The following is a 24,353-nucleotide window of genomic DNA, read 5'->3' as shown; positions in this document are numbered from 1 at the left end:
TTTTTTGTGTGTTTTCCCTTCTAAATGACAATATACCCAGATGAATTTGCTGTTACAAATATATCTTCTACCTCATTGATTCATTGGGTCTTGTTGCTATAGATTATATCTTAATCATCTCAGTGACAACACTGCACCATCTAATTAATAAAGAAAGTGTCGAAATGTTCTGCTCACATAGCTTTGTGCATCTGGCATTTAAATGGATTAGAGTGTTTATTCTGGTTTTTCCTGAAAGAATTACACTGATATTGTACTGTGTTGGCAGACTTATATAGGGATTGAGCAAATTCCTTTTGTGCATATTATCAATGAAATTGCACTAACTCATGCCCCTTCAGTCAAAGGGAATCAGAGCTCCTATATGAATTTTGGGTGGCATTATATAGCATTATAATTTATTAATGTTTTGGAAGTTTTTTTTAAAATGTATTTGGATATGAATGTAGGAGGCATGTTTTGTAAGTTTGCAGATGACACAAAAGTCAGTGGTGTTGTGAATGGCGAGGAAGGTTGTCCAAAGCTACAGCAGGACTTAGATCAGATGGAAAGTTAGGCAGAGTTTTGGCAGATGGAATTTAATCCCAACAAGTGCAAGGTACGTAAAGCAGGGATAGGACATATAGAGTAAATGGTAGGGCGTTAATGAATATTGATGAACAGATGGACCTTGGGGTTCAAGTCCATAGTTTCTTTAAAGCGATGACACAGTAGATAGGGTAGTGAAGAGGGTATGTGTTTCAATCATACAGCATGCTGGTTAGACTGCACTTGGAATATTGTGTGCAGTTCTGGTCACCACACTACAGGAATGATGTGGTTGCTCTGGAGAGAATGCAGAGGATCTTTACCAGGACGTTGCCCAAATTGGAGGAGTATAGTTATGGTGAGAAATTAGATAGGCTGGGTTTATTTTCTGTGGCGTGAAGGAGACTGAGGGATGACCGGGTAGAGGTATATAAAACTATAAGAGGCAAAGATAGGATAGATAGTCAGAATATTTTTCCCATGGTAGGGACATCCAAAACAAGAGGGCATAGCTGTAAGGTGAGAGGAAGGAGTTTTAAAGGGAATTTGAGGGGAAAGGATTTTTTCACAGAGGGTGGTTGGTATCTAGGACATGCTGCCAGAGGAGTTAGTGCCATAAGATACAATCACTACATTTAACAGACAGGCACTTAAATCGGCAAGGCATAGAAGGATTAGTGTGGATGGGCAAGTAGGTTTACAGTAGACAGGCGAAAGGGTTGGCATGAATGTGGTGGGCTGAAGGGCCCCAATCTGTGCTGTACAATTCTACGGCTCCATGACTCTACTTCAACATTTCCTTTCTTCTTGCATCTCGCTTAGGGTGCTTGGTGGCTTTCAAGGAATTTGGATAAATATCAACTCTTCGTGCTTGTAGGTATATTGGCAAGTAAGCCATCTGGTGCAGTTTGAGCCGATATAACTTTTACCAGATATCCATACGTGTTTGTGACTTAGGAGCTGCTGGCAAGGCAGATGTTTATCGGCAAGCCCTAACTGACTTTGAGAAGTTAGATGAGTTGAGTCAGTTGATAGTGAGTTGGTTTCTTCTTGAACTGCTGAAGTTTGTTTATTGCAGGTAGGCCCACAATTCTGTTAAGTAACATGTTTCAGGGCTTTGAGTTGGAGTCAGTGAAGTAACAGTGATAACTGTTCAAATAATCTGGTATGAAACTTGGAATGTGGATGGTCTCCCAAGGATCTGCTGCCCTTCTCCTTCTAAACTATGGAGGTCACATTTGGGATGTGCAGCCAAAGATGTCGTGGTGGGATGCTACAGTACAAAATATGCAGCCACAATGCACTGTGGAAGAAGTGGGACATTTAGACTGGTGAATGGGGTAGCAATCAAATGGACATTGTCCTGGGTGCTGAGCTCCAGTGTAGATCGAGCTGCACTTAACCAAGTACAAACTGTCTTTAGGGAGCTTGTACGTTCTCCCCGTGTTTGCGTGGGTTTCCTCCGGGTGCTCCGGTTTCCTCCCATGTTCCAAAAGACGTGCAGGTTAGGGAGTCGTGGGCATGCTATGTTGGCACCAGAAGCATGGCGACACTTGCGGGCTGCCCCCAGAACACACTATGCAAAAAGATGCATTTTACTGTGTGTTTCGATGTACATGTGACTAATAAAGATAGCTTAAAAAAGTGGAGTTATCAAAAATGATGGAGACAGAGGGATAAAAGAGCTTTGCAAACATACAGCAAATTCCAACAACCTTAGATCAACCCCAAATCCTTTGCAGCTAATTAGGCTTTTCTTCTTAAGTATATTTAACATTCTAATATAGGAAACGCATTAGCCATTTTGAACATAGCAAGATCCCATGATTAGCAATGAAATAAATGCCTGGCTATTCCTATAGTGCAATTAGTTGAAGAATAATATCTGGACTGGACAATGAAAGAATTCCCCTGCCCCTCAAAAGCGTCATGAGATCTATGATGTCCATTAAAAAGGCAGACTTAAAGTTAACAAAAATTTAAAAACAGTACTTACAATAGAGCAGCACTCCCTCAGCACTGCACTAAATTGTTAATGTCAGCACGGGGACTTGAACCCTCAATATACTGACTGAGGTGGTAGTAACAATACTACCCTCAAAGGTGGCAGTACTATCACTGAGCTGCAGTTGTATCAGGAAGGAAGCTGTTACATTCCTCTTCTCCCTGGCTAGCAAGATCAGTTGTTACTAATTGACTCTTCAAAGACTAGCAACTCAATCTGGTGTGTTGCATTCAAACTTTTCCAACTGATCCAGTGGAGAGAACTCAAATGAATCTTTGCCTTTCCCAAACATATTAAGGTGTTCAGGAAGAGCACTTGTCTCACTTACCCCAAACACTAACTGCCAGGAGTTGCTTGGATTCAGGAAATATCCAGGAGAGAGATGTCAGCCATAGCAAATGAAACCAGACAGAAGCAGCAATTGTAATGAGAGAGAAAATTACAGCTACGTTTATGAAATCTTCTTACCTGGTCTCCATGGAGATCGTCTTACTAGGATTCCTAAGTGGATCACCTTGCCAGATCCTCTTACCAGATCTCTTTAACATGATGTAGGGAAGTATTTCGTTCTCTTAAAAACAATTCCCACTCTTGGAGACCTATTTCCAACTTCAATGGATCTGGAATTCCTTGCCTACTCATTTCAGAAGTTGCTTAATATTTTCTGTTTGTTGATATAATGTAATTATAATTTGTAGGATCGCTATGGGATGTATTTTCGGATTAGAAGTCAAAGTGTTTTTAATGTGATTTCTTTTTGATGTACTGAAAGTAGTTTTACTGCTTCTCAACAATCTTTCAATCCAGTAACTGCTCTTGGAGCAATAATTCCGTGACACTTTTGCCATGAAACCTTTTACAGATCAAGACCAATTCAGAGAAATATCAGGAAAAAGTATCTAGCGGTACAGTGGCAAAGCAGATAGTGCTGCTGCCTCAAAGTTCCAGCAACCTGCATTTGATCCTGACCACTGGTGCTGCCTGTGTGGAGTTTGCACTTTGTTTCTGTGACCTCATTGGTTTCCCCAGGGAGCTCTGGTTTCCTCCCACATTCCAGGTTAATTGGTTCCTCTAAATGTCACTGGGTGGCAGGAGAATCAGGATGGGATTGATGGGCATGTGGGTGAGAATAGGCTACAAGGAAATATGTCGGGGAATGGGACTTATGGCAGTGCTCTATGAGCCGGCATTGACTTGATCGGCTGAATGGCCTCCTCATATGTCATAAGTATGAGAAAATGTATGGGAATATTATCAGCTCTGGGAATGCTGGGACAAGGTTAGGACAAGCTGGCTGGATGAACATGGGATAGGGCAGCTGTGGGAATACTGGGATGCCTGTAATAATCCAGCTTTGCCAATACTGCAATAAACAAGGAAAACTGTCACAACTATCCAATGAATACAGGGAGTAGCTTATAAGGCAGCTCCTTTGGGAATACTGAGGCCAACCAGAGGATGGCCACCTGACAATTACACTGGGAATTCTGTAACCCCAATGGGGTTCACCTCATTCCACGACCAATTCAAAACCACTCCATCACATGTTCACTGTCTGCTATAGTCCAGCTCACAGCTAGCCAGAGAAAATATGAATAGATGAAACACATCTCAACTAAGACCGGAAACACACAACAAAATGAACCTAGCTGAAGCTGAGCCCACATCTAGCAAGTACATCCAAAGACAGATTTCCATTATGAACTTCACCTACTACACACCATTTCGAATTCATCTAGAGCATCAGGACAATGGGCTCAAGCTTGAAGTGGAAGTTTAGAGCATAACTTGTGGAGCGGGATCATATTAATAGAAATAAAATAATCTACCCACCTCATCAGGAACTGGGAGGCATAGACACTAAACTTAAAGCCTTGGAAGGAACTTGTTTACCAGTCAATGAGTTATCCGTCCTTCCTTGAAATATCACTGAGCATCATGACTATCCAAAGGAAAGTTAGATGATAGGGAAATGCTAGTTTTACTCGTTCCCACAGTATTCTATTAAATTTCTGCTTTCGGTTCAGAGTTGAATTCGTGTTTGTCATCTTCCTCAAAGACTAGCCTTGATTTCACAAATGGAGTGGAGCACTGAGGCACAGCCTGAGTGGTCTGATCCCAACTTATCTTTCAAAGGGAAAAACAGTCTAATGTAAAACAATCTGGGTTAAGAGCTTCTCTGATTCATCAGCTGGAGCAATATTCAGATGTATAGCACCAAGCAATAGAAATGCTCACCCCAGATCAGATACCATGTCCAGGAAAAGTTATCTGACTTCAAGTGAGGCAGGGGTTGAGTGGCTCCATTTGATCTTGTACTTTTGACTTCAGAGAAACATGGTGAGGGTAGAGTTTGAGGAGGGCTTTGGGGTTATTAATCCACTGGGAAAACTCATGCCAATCAATATTTAGCATCTACACTGGAAATTGGACATGTGTTGACACCTGAATCAGAAATGGGTTGGACTGAACTGCAAGATTCTTCATGGTCAAATGGACCGTCAACACTCCACTGGAGGATGACCATGCAACGGCAAGTTTATTGAGAGTTAATGCCTTCACAGCAAGTTGGACAGAAAATTGCGACAAAAATGTACAAAGTCTTTATCCAGTCAAGCGCAAGAAGCAGCAACGCTATCACCAACCTTCTCTGACCCCATGAAAGCATCTGACCTACTATGTCCCCTTAAGTCTGATTGAATTTGATGAGGGTGCTTCTTGAAATATGATGACATGACACAACAAAGCTGAAATCGTACCCCCTGCATTTTGATTCTCCCCTCACTCATTAAATTCCTGTTCTTTCCTTGTCTGACTCATTGAAGCTAATAAATCAATACTTGGCCTTTCTGACCAATCTGATAAAAGGTGATGTTGCCATTTCCTGATCTTTCAATCCAATCCCTCAGGTCAAAACTATGTGCCTAACATAAAAAGTTTGCCCTAGTAACAACAGTCTGTTTCCTGCAGTTCACAAGAAAAAGTAAAGGAAAAATTGAGCCAGCGCCCACCATACTGATGTTAGAACAATAAAAGACATCCAGTTCTCACACCATAAACTGGCAGGATGGCTCTTTGGACATTCGAAATAAAGGACCCAAAGCCTGTTTAAATATCTTCAGCCTTCAGGGAAATCAAGCCTACAATGTGGTCTAACTGGTGTGCTTAAAGGAGCAGTTTGAAGATACGACCATTAAGGTCAAACGTTGAGACCATACTTACCCGAATGTGGGATTGAGAGGAGCAGAGATGTTCAAGGTGGGGGTGCTTTGAACCTGACCCATTTCCCTCCCAAGCTGAAGCCTACACAAGCACATTTTCCACTCATCACGGCTTAGTACTGGTACATTAGCACTTAAATAATTGCACCAGACACAAGGAACATTTTCTAGTGAGCCTTTATTTGCCTCTTCTGATAGACACAGTGCACACTTGACAATGTATCACAGGCTCTGCAGAAATTCATTGCAGATTAAAATTTCTAAAGCCAGCTAAATTAAATTCAGATTTACAAATTGTGGAGCCATAGTTCAAACAGGCTGAAGAATTGGTATTGAACTCTAAAGGTCATTACCTTGGTTAGAAACTTGAGGAATTGATCAGTCAAGACAAATAGCTAATTCAACTGTATCCTTTTCATTGAGACGGAAGTTAGTTTTAGTTGTTTGTCAATGGCATTGATGTCAAAAACAACAGCAACGTTGTTAAAGACAATAACAGTGATGGAAAAGCCAAGAATGGTGATAGCAAAGTTATTGTGATGATGTCAAAGGCCGTAGTGATGATGTCGAGGGCCATCATGATGATATAAAAGGCAGTAGTGATGATGTCAAAGATGATGCAACAGTAATGATAGTGATACGGTTGGTACTGTCACGTTATGACTGATAACCCTCCACAATGGAATATTAGAGTAAAGCCATCAGCTGAAGCAATAGAGTCCAAAATGTTTCCTGCTCTGTGCTTAGTCAACCAACCTCAGCTGGGGCACTAGATACTTAGAGAACAATCAGTTATACACATTCTCAAATGTTACAATAAGTGACCACTTGAGGTACATGACAAATAAATGATAAGTTAGCAGTTAATAATGGTGAGAGACAAGAGCAATGTGAAGGATCAGGTCAGAAGTGAAGACTAATGATGGTTAAATAGAACATATTAGTGTTCGTTTTGTTGATTTATCATGAATGGAGATATATTTTTCATTGAGATTACATCACCTTAGTATTTCCCATTGTATGATATCATTGTATACAAAAGGAGGCTATTCAGGCATTCAGACTACCACATCAGGCCTGGCTCACTGAAGGAGCTTTCCAATTAGCCCCACCTCTGCCTCTTCCCTGTGGTAATTTTTTTCTTTTAATACATCAAATTCCCTTTTGACTGATACTACATTAACAAATGCCCGACTGGCTCAGTAGTACAGTAACGTGGAGTTGTTGTGCTCCAAGACTTGAGCGTATGGTCTTGGACCATACTTCAATGGAGCACTGAGATATTACACCAAGATCCCATCTACCTGTTCCTGTGGTTCAGACTTAGCCTCAAAGCTCTTCAACGATTACTTAAGGAATATTTAGAACATGGAAAGGACCAGGTCAGCTCAATTCTTTTCTCTTAGATTTATAGTTAACCAATTTATTCAATCATTCATTGTTAGCAATAGTATGGTAGCAGGAATAAAGTGCAGCTTCTAACAGTACCCATAAAACTCAGGCAGTCAATGGCCACTGGAGGGCACATGGGGCTGGTTTCAATTAATACTTGCAATACCATTACAATATATTAAAGATTACTCACTACAAGAAGAACAACAACTTGCATTTTTAATGTATTTTAGATGTCAAAAATGTCCCTAGGCACTTCACAGGAGCATTATTAAATAAAATTACACTGAGCCCTTAAGCAGGAAATAGGACAGATGACCCGATTTTCAGGAGCATATTGAAAGGGGATAGAGGGACAGAAAGGTTTAAGGAGGAAATTTCAGAGCTTAGGACTTAGGCAGCCATTGGTATGGCCGTCAATGATGGAATGGTTAAACTTTAGGATGCCCAGAAATGGAGGAGCATTGATATCATGGATGATTGCAGAACTGGAGAAGATTACAGAGAAAGGAAGTAGGGCGAACATGGAGGGAATTGAAATGAGAGGTATGAATTTTAAAACTGAGTGGTTGCTATCAGAGAAACACAGGGTTGACACGTGAACTGAACTGATAGGATACAGGCACTGGAATTCAATGAGTCCTGGAAAAATTGTGTATAATTTATGTTTAATTTATGTTTTTCTTGTGAATGCCGCTTATATGATACTATGTGCCCGTGATGCTGCTGCAAGTAAGTTTTTCATTGCACCTGTGCATACATGTACTTGTGTATGTAACAATAAACTCGATTTTGACTCTGAGTTTGCGCTTATGCAGCAAAGAGGATGGGAGGGTGGGCGCTGGATCATTGGAACAGTCTGGAGGTAACAGAGCTATGAGCTTGAGTTGCCGAGGGAGGGTGGAAACAGGCACTGTTTTGGAGGCAGAAAGGCATCTTGCTGAAGGAGGGGATAGGGAACTAGAAGTTGAACCCGGCACCGCACAGTCGTAAGTGAACGATATGGAACTAGTGGATGACAAACGGAGTTTGTAGAATTATAGAAATCATAGAGAATCATTGAATTTTTACGATACAGATGGAGGCTACTCAGTCCATCATGTCTGCTCCAGTCAAAAAAAAAAAGATTTGTTCAACCTAATCCCATCTCCCTGCATTAGAATGTTGGCCCTACAGGTCATGACTCCTCAAGTACTGGTTAACTGAGTTGAGGATTTCTGCCTCTACCTCCCTTCCAGCACCCTAACCTTCTCTCTAATCCATTAATTCCTTTAAATTGATGGTCCTTAGTTTGAGTCCCCCTCCTATTTATTCTATCTAGGACCTCTTGTGAATTTATATAGCTGAAATTCATTATCCCTTTAGCTTCCTCTGTTGTACTGTGTGAGGTGGAGCCAATGTTAAAGGCTTCAATTGCTCCCGATACTTAGCCGGAGAAAATTTCAACTCAGCCCTTTCTGAGTCTGATGAATCAAGGGGAGAGGCAGTGGTGAGGTAAAGCTGGTTGTCATCAACATACTTGTGGAGAACAATGGTATCATTTAGAGGCAGATTGTAAATGAGAAATAGAAGGAGGATAATGTAGGAGAAGGAAGAGTAGCTGTTACAGGTAATTCTCTGCCTACAAATAGATAACTAGGAATAGAACCAGTCAAGGCTGGTCCCCTGCAGCTGAGTAATGATATGTTGGAGGAAAACAGAATAGTCAACCATGCCAAAGGTTGCAGATGGATCAGAAAGAATGGGGAGAGATAAACTACTTTGGTCAGTCACAGCTATTGCCCACAAACACAGCAAGCCTTCACCTGGAGTAGGATGCAGTTTCCCTTCTCCATCTTAATCTGGATAAACTCCCACCATATCTACAGCACTAGGTTACCTAAGAATCCAGTTAAGAATTTGTTGCTTTGAACTACCTGATCAAGTGTGCTGTGTTTGCACAAGTCACTCATGTCATATTGAAGTTATTTCACATGAACTTATGAGATTCAGATTGCTCTTTCAGGCCCAAATTATGCTGGCTACCAGTGTCCATACTGTCTACTTGGAATTGCTTGAAATTAGTTCTCTCTGTTCACAATCCTTGTGTCTGATAAGGTTGCAACCTGCCTCTTAAGCTGATGTTATTTTGACATTGGTTACAAACTCTGTAGCTGGTACAAATAGCTACTAATGCACACTGACACAAAGGTGTGTACCAGAATGCTATATCTGGAAAGTTCACAGCTGACTTATCATAAATCTAAAACAAATACATGCAAAACAATTTAAGCTATTCTCTTGCCAAAGCATCCCTCTATGTAGGCTATCTAATGACATGGATGAGGAAAATTCCAACCTGAACCCTGTTAAGGAATTGTGGTGGTTGGGTGGTGAGAAAGGGCCTACATATCATCATCACACATTTCATGAATGGGTGAACACAATCTGCAGGAGCTAGGGAAAGACATGAGATCAGTTCACATGGTCAAGGACAGTTAGGTGATTGTAGGGAGGATGTGTTGATGGAAAGAGGTGAGGTTCTCTAGTAGTCCAGCAAGGGAGACAACTCAAATAGAAACACAATAGGAGGATCCAGTCCAATCCTCAAATGGCTACTGGGTGTAACACAAGGGCTTTAGTAATCTAGAGCAATGATACAAGAAAGAAAGAAAAGAGAAAGACTTGCATTCTTCACAGCTACAGGATGCTTCAAGGTATTTTGCATCCTTTGCAATATGTTTGAATTGTAGCCACTGTTGTAATACAGAAAGGACTATGTTTAATTGTTCATCCACTGCCCCTTAGAGAATACACTAGATTTCCTGGTGTGACAGAAAGGCTAATTTGCCAATCTGACTACAGGAATCTTCATCCTCACAAAAACCCAAGCACAAAGCCCAAACTAAAAAACATAAGGATGCAGTGTTGAACTGTAGCTTAATCAACTGGGCTAAATATAAATCCTTTTAGAATAAAGAGTCACAACTAAAACTGATGCATTCGGGCAATAGATGATGGGTACAAATACTCCAAAGCTCTGCTTTATAAGAGGTACAGGCTAGTGGTTCTTTGCACTGTGATAGCCACATTAATTCAATGGGATACAAGAACAAATATTCTGCAGCAACTATGTACCCAACTAATATTGATACAAACCATGAAATACAAGAGCTATATAAATAGAAGCATGAAGCAAGAAATGATGATTCAGAATCAAATACACAAAGAATGGAATGCAAGATAAAGTGTTAGTCATCATTTATCTTTGTAGCTATTCAATGATGAAGGGATGTCCTGATGCCTCAGTGATTTTAATCAGGAAGTAGGTGTGCTGTGCAGACCAGGCAAGTCCCATGTTCCATTATTGCTCTGTACTGATATTTATGTAAGTCATGCATTACAGGTTCAGAAATTGAACCTTATGCAGTTAGGGGGTGGAAACTGATGATGGTCCATCTTGTGTTTACTTTTAAGTTATCCCTGTGGGGAAGTTGTGCATGTGGCCATTGTAATGGAGAAGGAGGTAGGACACAGAACCCAGCTGGGACCTTATCTTTTCACTATGGAATAGCTGGCCTCAACTTGCTTTTCCATTTACATGAGCTATGGGAAGTTGCGTTTGGATCTTTGGAAACAGTGGAATAACACACCAATGAGAAGTCAACGTGGGCAGGAGAGAAGGGGGAAATTTATTGGGAAAAGAAAGAAATAAGCACAAGTTCCAGGAAACATATCAGAAAGATTACAAATGAGATTCTTAACAAAAATGATATTGCATGGAATTCGACGCCACCCATTGGATATAGGCAGGAATTGGTTAGGAAGTAGGGGAAAGATAGGGGATAATGTACTGTGCTGATGTGTGACTGATCATGTACCCAGCTTGTAACTGTATTTTCCAGTGACTTGAAAGAATAAAGAGCTTTATCCTAGGTTGCTGATGACACAGAGTTAGTTAACATAGTGAATTGTGTAGATGGGAGCAGAAAGTTACACAGGAGCCTTGAAAGAATAAGTGAGTGGGGAAAGCAGATAGACTGCAATGTAAGGCAGTGTAGAATCAGCCACACTTGATCAAAGAAAAATTGGTCAGGATATTTTCTAAACAACAAGAACTTTGGAACTGTGGAAGAGCAAAAATCTGGGCGTGCAGTTCAAAAGCTGGTGGGCTTGCGCAAAAAAATACAGGATAACAGAATGTTTGTGTCAAGGGTATTGGGAGATAAGCAAGGGAAGATAATCTTCACATTATAGCTGGGCTATTTAGGATGCTGCCTAACTGGTGAAACTCTCACTGCAAAAAATAATCTAATTTTCCTTTGAAACTAAGAACGATACATTTATGGTAGGGAAGTATTCAGCATTACTGAACCAAAACTGGTAGATGGAATTAAGATACAGATGAGCCACAATCCAATTATACATGGCAAAACGTACTTGAGGCCCTGAACAGCCTTCTCCTGTCCCTATATCCTACAGTGGATCAAGTACTCTACATTTTAATAAGAAGACATTTATGAAGGGATGTTACTGGGATAGATATACAAAATCTTAAATGGCAAAGTCAATTACTTTAAAATAATTCAAACTAGTATAATCAGCAAAGACAAAATTTGTGAAAGGTAAAATTGAAATGACTACAATATGTTCAGTTTTCTATAAAGAGTGCTGGATGTTTCTAATAATCTGCCAGGCAGGGTAAAATGAGCAAAAACATAATGTTTAATATGCAGGTGGACAGTATGAGAAATATAGGATACTAAAGGGACAAGTTTTTTTTGCATTTTTTCTTGTCATCCTAACCTGGGTCAACGCCAGAATTCTCAGGCACCATCACCTTTCTGCTGACTGACTTGCACTGACCCTGGTTCACCAGTGCCAGCACATCATCATGTTCAATGCTCCAAGGTCCCCTCCATATGTCTACAATTGCCAAGACCTCTGCACTCCTCCAATTGTGGCCTCTTGTCCACTGGTAACTGTGCCTTGTCTAAACCCTAATTTCTGGCATCACTTGCCTAAATCTCTCCTCCTCTTTGCCTCTCCCTTCTTTTAATACCCTCCTTAAAATTAATTTCTTTGACCAAGTATTTGGTTACCTCTCTCTTGGTTGCCTGCCCAAATTTCTCCTCTTCTTTGCCTCTCTCTCCCTTTAATACTCTGCTTGAAACTAATTTTTGACCAAGTATAATGTTACCTCTCCTAAATCCCCCTGCTTTGCCCCAGTAATGTTTACCTGACGGACTCCTGTAAAGACTCCTGGGATATTTCCATGTGTTAAAGGTGCTTTTTAAAGCAAGTTGTTGTCCTACTTTCGGCTGAGCTGATATTCTACAAACTTTGAGAAATACAGGCCAGGTTTGCCAAACTACAGAATTAAGTAACCAACACTGGTACAGATAAAATTATGTTTGTCCAGTCATTCTATCTACATAACAAGCACAGAATGGTGTTATAGGCAGAGCCACACAACACAGATATTTACACTGATACAGCTTGTACTATTGACTTTCTTCACTAGTTTGTTTCAGGTATGGGGGGCAATACGGAGGCAGTGAAGCTGGTGGTTAGATGTTTTCAATGAAGTATTAAGGACGCACCATGAGGCACTATTGGAAAAAGCAGCTATAGACAACAATTTAAACAACAAAAAAAAAGAAAAGTTCTCCTGAGCTTATAGCTTGTGAAATGTCGGTTGAGAAGGGAGCTGTGCAGTACAAAGTTTAATGAAATTCTTACTGAGAGCAAGTCCAGCACAGGTTAGAACTACTCCAGTAACAATGGTGGACGTAACCACGGCAATTATGAGGGAGGAAGGAAGATGGCCTTCTGGGATGACGCCTCCAGGAACTGTAGACAAAGAAACAAGAAGCAATTAAGACTTAATTAAGACTTACAACCACAAGTTCATTCTCAATCCTTCAGTGTACAACAGCTCCTGCTTATAGTGTTAAACGGCAGGGGGGGGGGGGGGGGGTGGTTGCTAGAGACTGCCGATTAATCAGGGGAGCAATAGACAAAAAAACAACAGGTCAAAAGTTCTAGTAATGTATCACTTCCCCGGAGTTGGTCATCTCCTCTAAAAATAAGGTTACTCAAGGCGCTATCCAAGGCCCCAACTTCAGGTAAATCTGGTGTCAAGCCAGAGTCAGAAACAGGTGATCATGGGGGAGAGAGATCTTTTGATGGGAAGATAGGGGAAGAGGGTAGTAATAAGGCAGGGATCTGTTACGAGGGGTTGGAATACTCATCATGGGGTTGGGAGTGAAGCTTGCATCAGGACCCAATGCAGGGTTTCGACCCAAAACATCGACATTTCCTCTCCTCTCACAGGTGCTGCTTGACCCGCTGAGTCCCTCCAGCAGGTTGTTTGTTGCTCCAGATTCCAGCACTTGCAGTCTCTTGCGTCTCTGGGGGTGAAACTTAGTAGCCAGTAGTTGAGGGGGTTTGGTAGACAGGGAAGTGAGTTTAGTCATCATGGTGGTAGACTTGAAAGCTGCATGATCAGTAGTCAGAAGTGGGTGCAGAGTGATGGTCAGGTGGTGTGGGAGGCAGACCAATCTGCGGTTGGGAAAGGGTAGGAGGTTGGCGGCTGGGTGCGGATCACTCTGGAGGAGAAGGACTTTCTCCGATGGGGACAAGAAAATGGCAGAGTTGGGGGCCCAAAGGAGAGTTAGTTACTTGAAAGACACACCCGAGTCAGATTCCCAGCACTGGATCCCTTTAAGTCACAAGGGCCACCCAGGCATCTCCTGCATGAATGGCCAGTGAACAGCTCATGGCGTACATGTGCAATTAAAAATCAGGAAAGAAGCTCCCAGGCATGCATTGCCTGCCGTTGGATGTGACTGCACATATCTGTGCATTAGCATGCTTGATACCAGAGAACCTGAAGCAAAATGCATGGGCTTTGTGCAGTTTAAATAAAGCCTCCAATTTTCAAATATGTTTCATTTTTGATTGTGATTGGATCAATTAGCAGACAATAGCATGGTGCACTGCATTACAGTTTCCAGCACATATTCCTTGCAGTTCTAGATATTTATTGCTAGGGGTCACCCATGTCCTATCTAGCTGCCTATCGAAGCACACACTCCATAAGTAAAACCCCATTCATTACCCAATTCCTAACAAAACTAAATAATTTGATACAGTTAGACAGTACAGCAATTGAGCTGTCCATGATCAATTTTTAATCACACTTTGAATTATGAACAAAATTAAATTAAACTAGGGACCAGAGGAAACGTGAGCTCCAATTTAATGAATAATAAAACAAAACCCTTGTTGACCATATCATGCACCCAATCTGTTATGGTGAAAATACAGAGGACCCTTCCCATTACAAGGGAGGCAGAGAGCACTCTATGCATAACACTGACCATGTCAAGTCCCCTGTTCACCATGCTGACCATACAGAGCATCCCAGTGATTTCACTGGCTTCACACAGCACCTCATCCACTTCTGACCATCTACACTCACCTGTCCACTACATGGGCCAGAGCACTGCATCCATTCCACTGACTATACAGATTCCTTTCAGTATGCTGACTATGTAGAGTACACCATCCATTACAGAACATCACTTTCATTATAATAACCATATAGAGAACATGCTTTCTGGTACACTAAGCATACAGAAAAAGAACCTTTTCCATTACACAGGCCATACAGAACATGCCATCCACCACACTGATCACAGAACATGCCATCCATTACACTGACTGTATGCAACCTACCATCCATTTCACTGACCAGGTGGAACATACCATCTGTAACACTGAACACATGGAGTATACCATCCTTGATACTAACCATACAGAACATGTTATCATTACACTGACCATTGAAGGGAAACATCCTGGCTTAGAAATTCCACCACACAACACCAACTAAGAAATGCTACATGTTGTTCAGAATGGGCTTAACCTGCAGTCAGACATTACTGCGCCTGGGTCTCTTGGCACCCAAAGCCAAACGTAACCCCTGACTTTCAGGCTGAGTGTTCATCAGCAACAAGAACTTTTTTCCAGTGTAAAACTACCTTAAATGATGTCAACGGTAGTGCAAGGTTCATCTCCAGCATGAATTTCAACCACACTGGTCTTACCTACTCACAGAACAGCTAACTTTTACGAGCCCTGTTTTTTTACCTGAAACTGCACTACCTAAAGGACCGTCTGCGCTCATTGTTCCTCACAGATCGGTCATCTCCTGCAACCTCGAACACAGCCTCATATGTGTGCCTGGACTGCTTTGCTTGTGGAAGTCAAGGTCACAAGTCACTTTCAGCTTCCTTGTCTCAGAATCGTCCCAGGATGCTGCTGATGACCTCTGCCACACCTCACAGTTTGCTGCTCACTGCTGCATTGAGGTTACCCAGAGTCTGTACTCGAAGAAATAAGGCTCCATCTACTTCTAATTTGGCTCTTGGGAATCAGTACAGAGTTCCCTGAAGTGCAGATGCTCAAGGACTGGACCCATATGGTGTATTGCTCTGTACAGAAAATTGCCTGGAAAACTGCTGTAATCCTGGAGGGTCTCTGTGGACCCTTTGCACAAAGAACATGCAGGTAAGTCCATCACCAGACTGGGAGAACAACTCCAGCTTCTCCCATCTATCCACACAACTAAACACCCTCATTGTTTTGGAAAATGTTGTTGCATCTTTTCCAATTTTTTCACATCATTCCTAGAATGTGGCATCCTGGATTGGACACAATACTGTGGCCAAACCAGTTTTATAAAGGTTCACCCTGACTCCTTTGCACTTGCATTCTGCACCTCCATTTATGAAGCCCAAGATCTCATATGCCTTTTTAGCCACTGTCTCCACCTGCTCTGCCACATCAACAAACCATACACAAAATGTAATACTTCACTTTTCTTGACATTAAATTTCATCTGCCTATCACCTATTTGCCCACTCCATCAACCTGTCCATATCTACTTGAAGTCCGTTACCATGCTCTCATAGTTCACTACACCTCCAAGTTTTGTGTCATCTGCTAAGTTTGGAAATCGTTCCTTGTATACCCAAAGTCCATCATTAATACACATCAAGCAAAAGAGTGGTTCTAGTACTATAGCTGGGAAACTCCATGGTGCACTTCTCTCCAATCCAGGAAAGCAACCTTTCACTGCAACTGTCTGCTTCCTGTTACGCAGTCAATTCTCTATCTGCACCACTACAGCCCCCTTTATTCTGTGGCCTTCAGTTTTGTTGACAAGCCTCTAACGGAGCATGTTATCAGTCGCTTTATGGAAGTCCACATTTTTCCTTATTAACCACACCCCTCTCATTAATCCTCTGTTACTTCAATAAAATGCTCCATCAAGACCTTTAACAAATTGATGTTGGCTTTCCTTATTCAATCCACATATCTAAGTGACTGCTAATCTTGTTTCTTGGTTATTGTTTCTAGAATTTTCTCTATCATTGGTCCGTAATTACTCGTCTTAATCCTTTTTGGAACAGATGTGTAGCATTTGCAATTTTCAGTCCTCAGACACCACCCCTGAATCTGTGGACATCTGCAAGATTATAAACTGGCTCTTTGCAATTTCACAAGAACACAAGAAAATAGGAGCAGGAGTGGGCCACTCAGCCCCTCAAGCCTGCCCTGCTATTCAATATGATCATGACTGATCTATATTGGCCCCAGGTTCTCTTCTGTGCCAGTTCCCCATAGAGCTCAATTCCTTGATCTTTCAAATATTTATCTAACTCCACCTCAAATACTGTACATCAAATGATCTGGCCTCTACCATCCTCGGGGGCAGAGAATTCCAAAGGTTCACTGCCCTGTAGGAGAAGAAATTCCTGCACACTTCAGTTTTAAATGACCAGCCCTTTATTTTTTAGCTCTGTCCCCTTCTTTGTGACTCTCCCACCTCCTTTATCTCCTTCAACAACTTAAGGTGCATGTATCTGGACAGGTAATTTAGCCACTTATAGTGCAGCTAAGCTTCCTAGTACCTCCCTATATCAACTTTTATCCCATCCAGGATCTACCTCTCCCTCCATTACCCCTACTCTATGGTTTATGGACACCACTGTATCTCTGCCACAAATTTGCTCCTCGGTATCTAATTTCACAGGGAATCTTTAGCGAGCAGTTCTGGAAAACTCATGATGGAAGATTGAATTAGGGTGGTACATAATGTTGATTTAGCTTGATTAAAATATAATAAAGCAACTTCTAGCCTCCAACTTGATTGGTAAGGGAGTTGAAACAGACAGTGAGGACCAAATGAATATCTCTGATCATACTGAATACTTCTGCAAGGCAGAATTTTCCATGATCTGTTCCTACCTGTACAGCTAACATTATCTTGGGCTAAAATTTTGCCCCCCAGGCACAGGCACAGTATCTTCTTGGACTCTTTCTCCCGTATGCAGTTGTCTGACTCACAATGACTGCAGTTGATATGGATCCGAATTTCAGCCTCTCCATGACTTTCCATTGCTGTAATCACAGAAGTGCATTATTCAAGGCAGGAAATTACAAAACAAAAGGAAAATTCTTTAAATTGCATTTGGACATCCAGCTGCGGTAAGAATCTCAGAAAGAGCAAGATTTTGCTGAATACTTATGGTGTTTGTTTTGGGGCGGCAGAGTGGCACAGCTAGTAGAGCTGCTGCTTCACAGCACCCAGGTTCAATCCCAACCTCCGGCAGTGTCTGTGTGACATTTGCAAGTTGTCCCTGCGACCACATGGGTTTCCTCCAAGTGCTCCGGTTTCCACTCACATTCCAAAGATGTGCAGATTGGTAGTTTAACTGGCTGCTATAAATTACCCTTCATGTAGATGAGTGGTTGGAGAATCAGGGTGGAGTAAATGGGCATGTGAGAGAGAATAGGTTACAGGGCAAATAAATGGGATTGATAGGATTAGTCTGAGACCAGCATAGACTTGATGGGCCAAATGGTCATAAGCAAATGTAAAAATATGAAATAATTTGCATTTGCAGAAAAAAGCCAGCACAGGCTCAGAGGGCCAAAAGGCCTTTCTCTACAGTATGTGAACAAGTGTTCATTACGTTATTGGACTAGTAAACTGGAAAGCTCTTCCCTGGGAAGGTCAAGAAGGAAAATATCTTCAAAATTAGAATTACTCCATTTAGGAGAGAAGTTTGGTAATATGTCTTCATATAAGTCAGTGGAACTCTCTTCCAAACTTAACTTTAAATCTGTGATCAAGATCTTTGATATAAAGAAGTTGGTGGGTCGGGACAGTTAATAGAGTTATGATAGCGATCAACCATGAATTTAATGAACAGCAGCTTAGGTTGAAAGCATTGGCTAGCCCACTCCTATCCCGCTGATTCAACCATGGTGCTTGAACTTCTCCTTGGCTACTGAAGACAGTTATAATCATCCCACAAGTCAAACCCATGCACACTGATACAGAGCCAAAGCAAAAGAGAGTGAATTATTTTTAAAGAAGTTCTCTTTCAAGAACCTTTTACAAGGGTTTATTGAAAGAAATGCTCCTTTCAATATGTAAACAAAAAAAAACAGATTGGCAGCCCATCGATTCACTTTACCTGCTAATGGGTGGAGGTAAATCTCTCCAGCTTGATTAACAAATGAAATTCCGTCTTGGCCATCAGCAGTAATATGATCAGTTAGTGATGCATCCCCACCTGAAAGAGGGCACAGAAATCAAGATCTGTAGGTTTACTCTTTTCTCGGCTGTTTGGCTGCACCTTATGTTAAAGGGGCTTGTTCATAAGGTTTCAGGCTCTGCAGTAGAGTTCACAGCTCTCGGTTAGAATATTATGGGTCCCCACTTTCAGAGATTTGAGCTCTTAATTTAGATTGAGGGAGTACCACACTGTTGGAGGTTCCATCAATTAGAAGAGATATTAAATCGAGGCTCCCGGTAAAGGTAGAAGATCCCCATTGCACTATTTTGAAGAAAAAAAATTATCTTCTCTCTGATGTCCAGGTCAATATTTATCTCTCAATCAACATTACTAAATCAGGGGACTAGTGATTATCTCACTGGTGTTTGTGGTAATCTCATTGGCCCTTTAATTAACCACTGCAGCAGCAATTACACTTCAAGAGTATTTGCTATATTTATCTGTACAACACTTATAGGACATTTTGCGTCAACAAGGTTGTACATTAACGATTGTTAGTTTGTGGTTTTACTGAAGGTACCTGGTTTATGTAAACAATACACGGGAGGAATCAGATCCAGCAGAGCAGAACTCTGTACAGAATTACAGGCCAGCATGCAGGAGATTCTATGTGCTTTAGCATCAATATAAAACCAAGGGGCTAGTTATGCAACTTTCCTCACAGCTGGAGATCCATTCACTGTTCTGTATCGGAGCAGCTGCTCCGAACAGAGACAGGAACTGGGCAAAAAAGTGCAGCGACCCATCATTTAATTATAATAATGAGGGAAAAGGGATCATTTATCTCAGCTGGAAGCAAGGAAGTCGTTTGAATGGAAATATCCTTGAATTTTCTGCTTGGCTGTAATATTGCTTGCTAAACTTGTATTATTCCCTCATCATTTATAACAAACAGACACATGTAGACACCAAGAAACCCAAATTGCAGATTTTTATCGCAGGGGTGTGGATTTCACTTCAGCTTATTCCATTTCATGGTTCAGTGATGTGGGCTGGTTTAGGAAACCGGGCTGTAAAATAAGTGACCCTGAACTGAGCTTCAAACTCCGCGACTGTCACCAGGATAAAGGCAGACTCTTCCACAAGTTAATGTCAAAGGGGGCTACAACAACTAGACACGGGCTTTACAAGAGTAAACTGGGAAAGCCAGGATGGGATTAACTGTGGTAACTGTAAAGAAATCATTGTTCTGTCTCAGCAGAAAACAAAATGAATTTAAAAAAACTGAAAGCAAGAAGAGATGAAAAACTATTACCTAATCCTAAATCTTTAATACATACAACTCAGTAGCACCCTGAACAATTCATGAACACAATATGGTTGGTAGGGCTCACCTGTGTATCCACCACCTCCTCCTCCGGATGTACAAGCTCCACCACCCCCTCCAAATCCACCATGTGTTGCCCACCCCAGCTTCTCCAGTGCCTGGGGACACGCATTGCCCCCATTAGCACCTTCCACGAGAGATTTTCCTGCCCAGGGAAACTTTGTGATGTCATTCCAACCTCCGCCTCCACCTGCAGGACAGAAGTTCCAAGGAAAGAAGTTAAGACGAAGGGAAACAGTACACTCATTCATGATAATCTACTAGACAACTATTGTCTCATTTATCTATCCCCTAAACATCTTTTATGCTGTTGTGACTTGGAAACTAGATGTTGGAAATGTTACCCATCTACCCAAAGCTGAAGCCCAGACTGTGGCTAACTTAGAACAGTGCTCATTCCAGGCAGATCCTACCATAGCAATGTCATCTCCAGGATCAAGCATTACTCAGAACTTTGGCTCTCAGAATTATAGAAAACCTAAAGCACACTGACAGATCTGTCCCTACTGGTACTGTCCCCCACTGTTACACAGTGACAGACCTGTCCCCACCAGTCCTAAACCCAGTGTTATACAGTGATAGATGCATCCCCACCAGTACTATACCCCACTGTTACACAGTAACAGACCTGTCCCCACCAGTCCTATACCCAGTGTTATACAGTGACAGATCCATCCCCACCAGTACTGTATCCCAGTGTTTTATACTGACAGACCTGTACCTCAGTGGTTTACACTGACGGACCTGTCTCCACTAGACCCGTATCTCAGTGTTTCACACTGACAGACCTGTCCCCCATTAGTGCTGCCCCCCAGAGGATTACACTGAGAGACCTGTCCCTGCCTTTACTAAAAATAAATCTGCGTGTACAGTTTTTGAAATCTTCAAGGCCGTGGATGGGCAACAAATGTGGCCTCTTCAGTGCTGCTCACACATCAACAGCCTATCAGTGTTAGGTTTACTAGTCATTGAATGTGAGAATAACAAACAAGAACTGACTAAGGCCAACAGATTACTCACTACAAAGCAGCAAAGTCTGACCTTCTCTATAGTGTTATATTTGAAAAGTGTGCCACAAAACCTATGGCAGAGATTCAGTAAACAAGAGACTACTTAGAGTAACAATGCTAATTTTCATGATGCACTAATGAGAACTCTCGGCCTATTTGTTTTCCCTCACTAACCTGCTGCTCCTACTTGGCCATTGAATCCGGGCACTGATGTATCATTTTCATATTGTTCTAATACCAGGTCATTCATCACGACATCTGGGTCTTCCAAGTATGCCTTTCCTCCCCCGCCTGCGGCAATAAGCAATGGCACTTGAACACCATTCTCCACCTGAATAGGATGACAGAGTTCAACCGCTTCAAATAACTGTACCTTGGACTGCAAAAGTGTTCTGGTACTTGGCTGTAGCTTCAAAACCTATCAATCCCATCATCTCATTTGTACATTACTGAGTCAGTACTATACTGTCAGAGCTGCTTCCCTTTTGATGGGTTTGCGATACAATGGACTTTACTTTTTTATCCTAATTGTGTTCTCTCTTGTATAATTTTGTATAATTTATGCTTAATTAATGTTTTTCTCGTGAATGTTGTGTCTCTGATGCTACGTGCCTGTGATGCTGCTGCAAGTTTTCCATTGCACCTGTGCATACATGTACTTGTGCATATGACAATAAACTCGGCTTTGACTTTGTCAACTTTGATTTGCCAAGGAAAATCCCCAATAACATCAGGTTACAGATACCACAGAGCTATTTTGAAGCAGAGGAGGGGTGTCCTCTTCAATGTCCTGACCAGTGTTTACTCAGCAAACAACGTCATTGAGAAAAGCAGATTAAATGGTTAAGGGCACATTATGGCTTGAAGAACCCGGCTGTGTGCACACTGCTGTTACACAGCTTATTTAACAGAAGTATTAACAGATCATGAGTACTTTATTAGGTGCAGGGTGTTGGTGGGAATCCTGCGCACATAATGATACTATGTAAATATATCTTTCCTACTTCCTTCACTTGAGGAACAGCAGATAGAAGATGCGATCATGTCAAGTGAAGAAGCACCTTCAGAACAGCCACTAAGATTAGACTTCCAAGCATCACATGGCATCCCATTCAGATACACAGTAGGTAACTGAGTGAGTGTTTAACACTCCCTATCTGAAATACAGAATCTAAAGGCAAGAAAGCATCAGTATATCATTCACTCTCTTATAAAATGGAATGAAAGCCTGTATTTTGTGGTAATTATGAACCCTCATTTAAATAAATGCATGTGTGGGAGTTGTCTATCTCAAAAGAGTTTGTATACCTTAAAAATATATGTTGCTCCACCACCTCCACCTCCACCTCCTGCCCATTCTAACATGGCTTTATTATTATTATTGTAATCATCTTCAATGATGGAAGATTCTCCCAAGCAGATCTTCTGAGTCATGGGGTCTTTCTAAAGAGAGAAGCAGAAATAGTATTAGCTTCAAGACCTTGCTGGACATGCTCAGCCATTCTACTGACCGTAGTTCGCTCTTATATCATATACTTAAGTGGAAGTTACATAAATATGAAGGAACAAAAACAAAAGGATATGCTGAGAGGTTACATAGTTACAGAAGAACAGGAGTGGGCCTTTTATACCATGTTCCGCTGTTCACTGAAATTAGCACTGATCTCTGATCTAACTCCCAACACTTGCTTTACCCCATTTCTCTAATACCACATTATCAAAAATCTATCAACCTTAGGCTTAAAAATAGCCAACAGAGCATCAATTGCCGCTTACGGGAGAAATTTATACAGTTACGCCACTTTCTATGGATAGAAGCATTTCCGTAACTTCACGTGGAATAAAGTCACTCAAAAATTTCGGATAACTCAATGTTACACTTCGAGAGATCGAATTTGAAGGCAGAATACAAGGTTAACGGCAGGACTCAGCAGTGTGGAGGAACAGAGGGATCTTGCGGTCCACGGCCATAGATCCCTCAAGGTTGCCACGCAGGTCGATACGGTTGTTAAGAAGGCGCATGGTGTGTCGGCCTTCATTAGTCGGGGTATTGAGTTCAAGAGCCGTGAGGTGATGTTGCAGCTCCATAGAACTCTGGTCAGACCATACTTGGAGTATTGTGTTCAGTTCTGGTCTCCTCATTATAGGAAGGAGGTGGAAGCTTTAGAGAGGGTGCAGAGGAGATTTACCAGGATGTTGCCTGGATTGGAGAGCAGGTCTTATGAGGATAGGTTGAGCGAGCTCGGGCTTTTCTCTTTGGAGAGAAGGAGGATGAGAGGTGACTTGATAGAGGTGTACAAGATGATAAGAGGCATAGATCGAGTGGACAGTCAGAGACATTTTCCCAGTGCGACAATGGCTAACGTGAAGGGACATAATTTTAAGGTGATTGGAGTAAGGTAGAAGGGGGATGTCAGGGGTACGTTTTTTTACACAGAGAGTGGTGGGTGCGTGGAACGCACTGCCTGCAGAAGTTGTGGGGGCAGATACATTAGGGACATTTAAGAGACTCTTAGACACATGAATGGTAGAAAAATAGGGGGCTATGTGGGAGGGAAGGGTTAGATAAATCTTAGAGCAGGATAAAATGTCGACACAACATTGTGGGCTGAAGGGCATGTACTGTGCTGTAGTGTTCTATGTTCTATGTTTCTCCAGTAATTCCACAGTAAGGTTATCCATCCATTACATTGACTGTTTTACTCTCTCCACGGACACTGCCTGATTGGGTATTTCCAGCATTATCCTTTTGGTTTCAGGTTTCAGTAGCAGCTCTGACCTGCATTTCACAGTTTTTACATGCCTCTTTGTTCTCTTTCTCTCTAACTGCCTTTATTAATCTATTAACCACGCAGCTCTGTAAACACTCACATCATCTTTTACAAGACGTTGGTGAGGCCGGATTTGAAATATTCCGTTCATTTTTGGTCACCCTGCTATAGGAAAGATACCATTAAGCTGGAAAGAGTGCGGAGGAGATTTACGAGGATGTTGCCAGGACTCAAGGGGCTAAGTTGTGGAGAGAGGTTAAGCAGGCTGAGACTTTGTTTATTGGACTGCAAGAGATTGAGGGGTGATATTATAGAGATGTATAAAATCATGAGGGGCATAGATAGGGTGAATGCACACAGTCTTTTTCCCCAGGGTTGGAGAATCGAAAACTAGAGGTCATAGGTTTAGGGTGATAGGGGAGAGATTTACTAGAAATCTGAGGGGAACTATTATTGGAAGGAT

General features: G+C 41.7%; 1 protein-coding gene across 3 annotated transcripts in view; it reads right to left on the bottom strand.

The window, feature by feature from the left end:
- Positions 1–24,353, bottom strand: part of ltk (leukocyte receptor tyrosine kinase) — a 137,936-nt gene that overhangs the window by 33,300 nt on the left and 80,283 nt on the right. For all 3 annotated transcript variants that reach the window (XM_052022499.1, XM_052022489.1, XM_052022508.1), the window contains 6 exons: positions 22,428–22,562; positions 21,294–21,450; positions 20,117–20,299; positions 18,681–18,779; positions 17,446–17,598; positions 12,868–12,978 (listed from right to left, as the gene is read on the bottom strand). In XM_052022499.1, coding sequence (XP_051878459.1) covers positions 12,868–12,978; positions 17,446–17,598; positions 18,681–18,779; positions 20,117–20,299; positions 21,294–21,450; positions 22,428–22,562 — 838 coding nt within the window. The remainder of the gene's footprint in view (positions 1–12,867; positions 12,979–17,445; positions 17,599–18,680; positions 18,780–20,116; positions 20,300–21,293; positions 21,451–22,427; positions 22,563–24,353) is intronic.

The sequence above is a fragment of the Pristis pectinata genome, chromosome 1 (genome assembly GCF_009764475.1).
Source record: "Pristis pectinata isolate sPriPec2 chromosome 1, sPriPec2.1.pri, whole genome shotgun sequence".
Classification (NCBI taxonomy): domain Eukaryota; kingdom Metazoa; phylum Chordata; class Chondrichthyes; order Rhinopristiformes; family Pristidae; genus Pristis; species Pristis pectinata.
This window is presented reverse-complemented; position numbering and strand designations above follow the sequence as displayed.